General features: G+C 35.5%; 2 protein-coding genes across 3 annotated transcripts; both read left to right on the top strand.

Moving 5' to 3' along the window:
* The first annotated feature begins 394 nt into the window (after positions 1-394).
* On the top strand, positions 395-1,876 carry LOC128037418 (zinc finger BED domain-containing protein RICESLEEPER 3-like). The gene is made up of 4 exons (XM_052627335.1): positions 395-815; positions 921-972; positions 1,071-1,180; positions 1,332-1,876. The coding sequence occupies exons 1-4, from the start codon at positions 395-397 to the stop codon at positions 1,874-1,876; spliced, it is 1,128 nt and encodes a 375-aa protein (XP_052483295.1).
* A 2,056-nt stretch (positions 1,877-3,932) lies between these two features.
* LOC105794407 (endoglucanase 8) lies at positions 3,933-7,413 on the top strand. Of its 2 annotated transcripts, none has more exons than XM_052627336.1 (7): positions 3,933-4,208; positions 4,302-4,709; positions 4,843-4,935; positions 5,052-5,213; positions 6,361-6,472; positions 6,650-6,744; positions 6,860-7,413. In XM_052627336.1, exons 1-7 carry the CDS (start codon positions 3,984-3,986, stop codon positions 7,181-7,183), a joined length of 1,419 nt encoding a protein of 472 aa, XP_052483296.1. In that variant the 5' UTR covers positions 3,933-3,983; the 3' UTR covers positions 7,184-7,413. The 2 variants fall into 2 exon arrangements, with proteins under 2 accessions (XP_052483296.1, XP_012479022.1); XM_012623568.2 differs by having other exon boundaries at positions 6,581-6,744.
* The last annotated feature ends 204 nt before the right edge of the window (positions 7,414-7,617 follow it).

Raw genomic sequence — 7,617 nt, 5'->3', positions numbered from 1 at the left:
CCAACATCTATTGAGGGTAGTGTTACACCTCCTACTTCGATAGATTCTGAAAATTCGAGAGTTGGAGCTTCAATCCAAACAAAGGGGACTACCGGGGAAAATAAAAGCCACTCCTCAAAGGTCAAAAGTTTGGTCTCACTTCACTAAGATTATTAATAGTGAGGGTGCAAGTAAGGCTAAATGCAATTATTGTCAAAATGAATTTTGTTGTGATGTGAAAAAAATGGTACAGGGTCATTGAAATATCATATTGGTTCATGTAAGAAAAATCCTAGTAATGTTGTTGACACTAGTCAAGGACAACTAGTTTTACCTAGAAAGGGGTTGAAGGGGGGAAGGAAATCTTTCAACTTGGAGATTTGATCAAGAAACATGTAGGAAAGGATTAGCACAAATGATTGTGATTGATGAATTACCTTTCAAGTTTGTTGAAAGTGAAGGTTTTAAGAAATTTATGTTTGTAGCATGTCCTAGGTTTCATATTCCTTCACGAACTACTATGACTAGGGATGTTTATCAATTGTATTTAGATGAAAGTGTCAAGATAAAACAAATTTTGAGAAGTTCTTGTTCTAGAGTTTGCTTAACTACTGACACATGGACTTCTTTGCAAAGAGTTAATTACTTGTGTATCACTGCTCACTTTATTGATAACGATTGGAATTTGAATAAAAAGATTTTAAACTTTTGTCCAATTTCTAGTCATAAGGGTGAGTCCATTGGGATGGTGATTGAGAAATGCTTGTTGAATTGGAGGATTGATACGTTGTTTACTGTTACTATTGATAATGCAAGTTCAAATGATGTTGCTATTGGTTATTTGAGAAAGAAATTTAACCCTTGAGGGGGTTTAGTTCAAAATGGTAAATATCTTTATATGAGATGCATGACACACATTGTGAATTTGATTGTTGTTGAAGGCTTAAAGGAAATGAATAAATCTGTTGAACGTGTTAGGGGGTTGTTAGATATGTAAGACAATCTCCAGGTAGATTACAAAAGTTTAAGGAATGTGTTGTGGTGGAAAATATAGAGTGCAAGAAGATGTTGTGTCTTGATGTTTGTACTAGGTGGAACTCAAACTACTTAATGTTAGACACTGCTCAGAACTTTGAGAGAGCTTTTGAGAGATTTGAGGAGCAAGATACAAACTTTAGGGTTGAACTTGAAAGGGGAGAGGGTTGGCCTAGTTGGATGATTGGGATAATGTTAGAAAGTTGAGGGATTTCTTGGAACAATTTTATGAAGTCACTTTGCGTATATTTGGCACTTCATATGTCACGTCCAATAATTTTTTTATGAGCTTTCCGAAATTGATATTCTTTTATGAGATCCTCAGTTAAATAGTGATATTGATTTCAATGTTATGGCCATCAAGTTGAAAGAGAAGTATGATAAGTATCAGGGTGATATTGCTAAGATGAATTTGCTTATGTTTGTTGCTTGTGTTTTAGATCCTAGACAAAAACTAAAGTATCTTGAATTTGCACTTAGTGAAATGTCTAGTTCTGAAAAAGCTTGTGAAATGATGCAAAAATTGAAGGAATCTTTGTATGAATTGTTTGATGATTATAAGTCTCCACTTCATAGTACTTGTAGCCAATCGAGTGTGCCAACACATGTTTCTTTTGGTGAACCACAACAAAAAATGAAAAGGCGAATGCAAGCTGTGTATAAAAAGCGTAAGTTGGAAATTTGTGGTGAGGATAAAACATCTGAGTTGGATAAATATCTAGCTGAGGCTAATGAGGAATTTGTTGAAGATTTTGATATTTTATTATGGTGGAAAGTGAACAGCCTTAGATTTCCCACTCTTTCAAAAATTGCCAGAGATGTGTTAGCTATACTTCTTACTACTGTTTGCTTGAGTCCGTGATTTAGCACTGGGGACGTGTGCTTGATCAATATAGGAGTTCTTTAACTCCTAAAATTGTACAAGCTCTTGTGTGTACTCAAGATTGGATTCGAAAATCATCATCACAAGAAGACATAAAAAAGATTGAAGAATAAATCCAAGAGCTTGACAAGATTGAAAATGGTATGTTTATTGTTTTATTTTAATAGTTTCAATTTTTTACCATATCACTCCTACTTATTTAATTGATTCAATGTTTAGACATTTCTTGAATGCATTAGAGCCTACCCTAGATTCATGAGCTTTCGTGAGTTGAAGGGTATGCTTACTATCTTATTCTTGTTAATTTATAATCTATTCATTTGTTTATATTATTTGATTTTTCTTAAACGCATATATTTCTATTATATGCTAAATTTTTGCACATGTTTTTTTTTAGGTTTAATGCAAATGGAGATATTTTGGAGAGATGAAATGGATATAAATGGAGAATATTAAAGAATTATGTAATGTTTTTAATTATGTAGTGATTCAAATACTTATGTAATATTTTTAATTATGTAGTGATTCAAAGACTTATGTAATATTTTTAATTATGTAGTGATTCTAAGATTTATGTAATGTTTTTAATTATGTAGTGATTCAATTTGGGTAATTCGGGTAATTCTGGTAATTCGGGTAATTTTTAACCAAAAATGAACAACACATAATTTTCGGTTAATTCGGTTAACCGACCTTATTAACCGAAAAAATTTCGGTTCGATTAATTGTTTTTTTAAAAAAATTCGGTTCGGTTAACGGTTAAAAATTTTGGAAGGTTGGTTAATTCGATTATAGCAATTTCGGGTCAGTTAACCAAATGAACACCCCTAAATACAAGTAATGAACAATTGAAGACTTAAAAGACACATATCCAAACATAAAAGATATGAGAAAATTTTCAAATTCTTTATTTCTCATTTTTCTTTTGTACATAGTCTTAACCTTTTATCATTTTTATTTCATTCTCTTATATCTGTATTGAAATGCCATAATATTAATGAAATTTAACATAATTTAAAAACATCTTTATGTTACAACATCATGCTTAAAATATAAATTTTAGTTTTCAAAACTATTTTTTGAGAACAATCTTAAACATTTAAAATAGTGAAATCAAAATTTTTAAAAACACTCTCTATAAACAACGAAGAAATAGCCTTGGGCTATGAACTACACAAAATCTAGGTCTTCCGGTACACTATAGTGCAATCAACTATACAACTAAATGCACACCGCCTAGCCAGCAGCTGACAGAAACTCATATGCCCAGTCAACAAACCTCCAAATAAGTCTTTAAATCAGACGCTATACATGCTCATCTCCTTTTTCATCTTTGATGATCTTTTCCATAAGTTGGTCTCACTTAACTTGCTCTCTACGGTCAATCATTAATAAGCGGTGTCCACATGTGCCATCCCTTACATTTTTTGCTCTACCTCTCTCACAGTCACACACCGCCCCCACTCATTAAATTTCGAAGGTTTAATATATTTTGCTCTATTTGATTTATTACGTTACTACTTAAAATTATTATTTGATAGGTCCGTTGACGTGACATTAATAATTAATACGATAATAATATGTGAAAAGTTTAAATACATTTTGATTTAAATATTTTAAATAATTATTTATTTAAGTTTATTTTAATATAAAGAAATATTTTATATATATTTAAAAATGTTTGAATTATTGTTTGCCAAAGATTATCACGTAGTACCATCAGATTAGTATAAATTAATAGGCCTAAATTACGGAATTAAAATTAATGTATCAACTAAATAAAAAAATTATACACGAATTACGTAGAAATGCACAAGTGCTAAGGATATTAACCCAACTTCGAATTGAATGTACCGGAATTCAACCCGACCCGAATAATCTGGCAGTCAAGTCAAGAATGGGAATCCCAAATTTCGACCAGTTACAGCTCTACATGTGGCGTATCCCCATTGGTACAATCTCTGGAATCGGACGCCACAGTTTTAGTATAAAGAACCACGTTGGTTCTGCTGTTTTCTTAGCAGTGTATAGTATATATCAGCATTAAGCCATTAGCCATCCCAGTCCCCAACCCTTCCCAAAGAAGATGGCGCCAAAACCCCTTACATTTCCGGGAATTTTCTCGGCACTTCTCGCCTTCTCTTTTTCTTTGCTCCTCTTTTGTCATCCGATCATAGGCGGCCACAATTACCACGACGCTCTCCGCAAGAGCATTCTCTTTTTCGAAGGCCAACGATCAGGCAGACTTCCCCCTGACCAACGCGTCAAATGGCGCCGCGACTCTGCATTGCACGACGGCTCCACCGCCGGTGTAATTACTCCTTTTCGACAGCCTACATTTCCCATTTCACCTACGAAAAGTATATAATTTAATCATTAACTGCGTTTGATGTTTCGGTTTCAGGTGGACTTAACGGGAGGTTACTACGACGCCGGAGACAACGTGAAGTTCGGGTTCCCAATGGCATTCACGACGACTTTATTAGCTTGGAGTATCATAGATTTCGGGAGGAACATGGGGCCGGAGTTAAAGAACACCGTTAAAGCAGTGAAATGGTCGACGGATTATCTGTTGAAAGCAACGGAAAAGCCTGGAGTGGTGTACGTACAAGTGGGAGACGCCTATTCTGATCATAGCTGCTGGGAAAGGCCGGAGGACATGGATACTTTACGTACGGTGTACAAAATCGATAATGCGCATCCTGGTTCGGACGTCGCAGGTGAAACCGCCGCCGCATTGGCTGCTGCTTCCATTGTGTTCAGGAAACGAGACCCTGCATACTCCAGGTTGCTCCTCAATCGAGCCATTAGGGTAATTCATTGTCACCACCTCAGTTTCTTCTTAATCTTGTCACCGCACCAAATGGGAAGATATTTTGCATATTTGATTCATAGAATGTTAATGGAAAAATGACAGTCGGGGAAAATGGTGTATTGTACTGTAGGTGTTCAATTTTGCTGACAAGCACCGAGGTGCATATAGTAGCAGCCTGCACTCTGCAGTCTGTCCTTTTTACTGCGATGTCAATGGTTACCAGGTCAGACAGACTCCTTTTTTTTCTTTTCTCTTACAGTACAATTAAGAGGAACCGTTGCATTATGACATTGAAGTCCACAACTTTGACTGGCTGTAGCTACTGTAATGGTAATGTAGGACGAGTTGCTTTGGGGAGCCGCTTGGCTGCACAAGGCCTCAAGGAAGCGCGTATATAGAGAGTACATAGTGAAAAACGAGGTTGTCTTGAGAGCTGGAGATACCATCAATGAGTTTGGTTGGGATAACAAGCATGCTGGGATTAACGTCCTCATTTCCAAGGTACAAAATTAATTAATCACTGGATTATTTATATACGTTTTATGCTTAATCATTATAATGATACCAATGTTTTATTTTATTTATAAGTTTTATTTGTTTATTTATTTTTCTAGAACGGTGCTTTTATATTCTTCTACTCTTTGGTGCCTTTTGTTGGGGTATGTAAGTAGGATAAGGTTCATTTTATAGGACTGAAGAAAATGTGTCTTGGGTGTCACGTGGGTGATCCTATGTTTTTTATGGGAGCTGATCATATTTTTGTGGGGTGTTCTTTCACATTTTTCGAACCCCATTTTCTATGCCCTTTATAGACTTTCAGACGAACTGAAACAAACCATTTGCATGGTGTGAAATGTTGGATTTTTTGTTGAAGTTCACGGGAGAAAATTAGATTTAAAGTATTTTTATTGAACCAAAGGCAAGCTATTTGTTACTTTTTAGATTTCTATAAAAATGGCCCTACTACTACATGCTTGGATAAGATGGGAATAGAAAGAACAAAATAATCATGTGATGGGGGATAGGATGGCTTATCATTGCACATGATGAATGTAAGCATAAAATTTGGGTTTCATGTGAGCATCAATTTTACATTGGCAACCCAAATTAAAAGACAAATATTTGGAGCCAAAGAGACTAAAACTGTGTCTGGTGGAGTAGATTAGGGTTGGTTTTAGTAGTGTATTGTCTCCTCAATCGTAAACCAAAAAAGTCTAAGCGTTCTTGTTAAGATCTGGATCCTCGTGGGTCCCCAATCAGTGAGTTACTGCTACATGCATGTGCCTAAAGGCTGGGCCGATGCTTACCTCCCATGCTCATTCATTATCTTTCTACATTAACTTTTTCTTGAAAGGTGATCACCACTACGTTAAGGACCTTTCACCCTTTACAATATATATATATATATATATAGCTTGCATGATTTCGTCATATTCATGCATTTAATATCTTTTATTTTATTCTATATCATCAACTTATCTCTATGTGCATGAACATTGATTTTCTAGGTTTCTGAACACTAGTATTATCAGACTACGCAGTATTAACATTTAATATACATTGAGGCTGATATATTAATGTATATGTGATAAACGAAACAAGTAGTTATTATATTATTATTATCTAATCTGTGGAATTTCTGGGGCAGGAAGTGCTGATGGGAAAAGCTGACTATTTCGAGTCTTTCAAGCAAAATGCTGATGGCTTTATTTGTTCTTTACTGCCTGGAATTTCCCATCCTCAAGTTCAGTACTCTCCCGGTAATGTGCTTTCAACAATTTGATACTAAAAACAATAATAATAAGACATAGATCTCTGCTAATCAGAGAAACTAACCCCTTTTTCACTTTTAAAAAATAAAAAAAAAGGTGGACTGATGTTCAAAACTGGAGGGAGTAACATGCAGCATGTAACGTCGTTGTCTTTCCTTCTTTTAGCCTATTCAAATTACCTAAGCCATGCTAACAAGGTAGTTCCATGTGGTGAATCATCAGCCTCCCCTGCCCTTCTCAAACACTTGGCCAAACGCCAGGTAGTATGACATTCTTGGTTTCTATTTAAATAAATCAAACAAAATCAACGGCTTTTGTTTTGTTGCTTCTATAATGAGAAGGGCCTCACGTGATTCTTGTCTGTGGTAAATTTAGGTAGACTACATTCTGGGGGATAATCCTTTAGGGATGTCCTACATGGTTGGGTATGGTGCACGATTTCCTCGGAGGATTCATCACAGGGGCAGCTCACTGCCATCGGTCGCGGCCCACCCGGCTCGCATCGGTTGCAAAGCGGGGACTCGCTATTATCTAAGCCCAAACCCCAACCCCAATTTACTAGTGGGAGCAGTAGTGGGTGGGCCTAATGTGTCGGATGCCTTTCCAGATTCAAGGCCTTATTTTCAAGAGTCGGAGCCCACAACCTACATCAATGCGCCACTTGTTGGTCTCCTTGCATTCTTTTCAGCCCACCCTTGATTTTCCGCATATAGAGTCATTGTATTCAGTGATTTATTATTATCGTCATTGTGGAATCAAACGATTCCCAATTGAAAGCTACACAAAAAAGTGAGCGCCTTTTTATCTTTGTTGGGCTAAGTTTTAAGATTTATGCCATTACCCAAAGCACCCATTTCTCCTATTGCTAACAATTTTGTACTCAAGTTCTAGTTATTGCCTTACATATATATAAATTCTATCTTCAAACATATTTTTAGTTTTAAAGCTTGATAATGAAAAGAATCGAGTTTAGATATAAATAAGCTAAACAAATTTAACAATTTATTCATGGACGCGAGTGAAAGTTTTGAATTTTTTTTATTTTTTTAAGGTGAGTTGGAATCCAATCGATGAGGGATATAAATTCAATAAAAACTTTATAAATTGTATAGATTTCACATTAGTTATATCAT

This window comes from Gossypium raimondii, unplaced genomic scaffold (assembly GCF_025698545.1).
Source record: "Gossypium raimondii isolate GPD5lz unplaced genomic scaffold, ASM2569854v1 Contig00255, whole genome shotgun sequence".
NCBI lineage: Eukaryota > Viridiplantae > Streptophyta > Magnoliopsida > Malvales > Malvaceae > Gossypium > Gossypium raimondii.
Note: the sequence above shows the minus strand (reverse complement) of the source record. Positions and strands in the feature narration are given on the sequence as shown.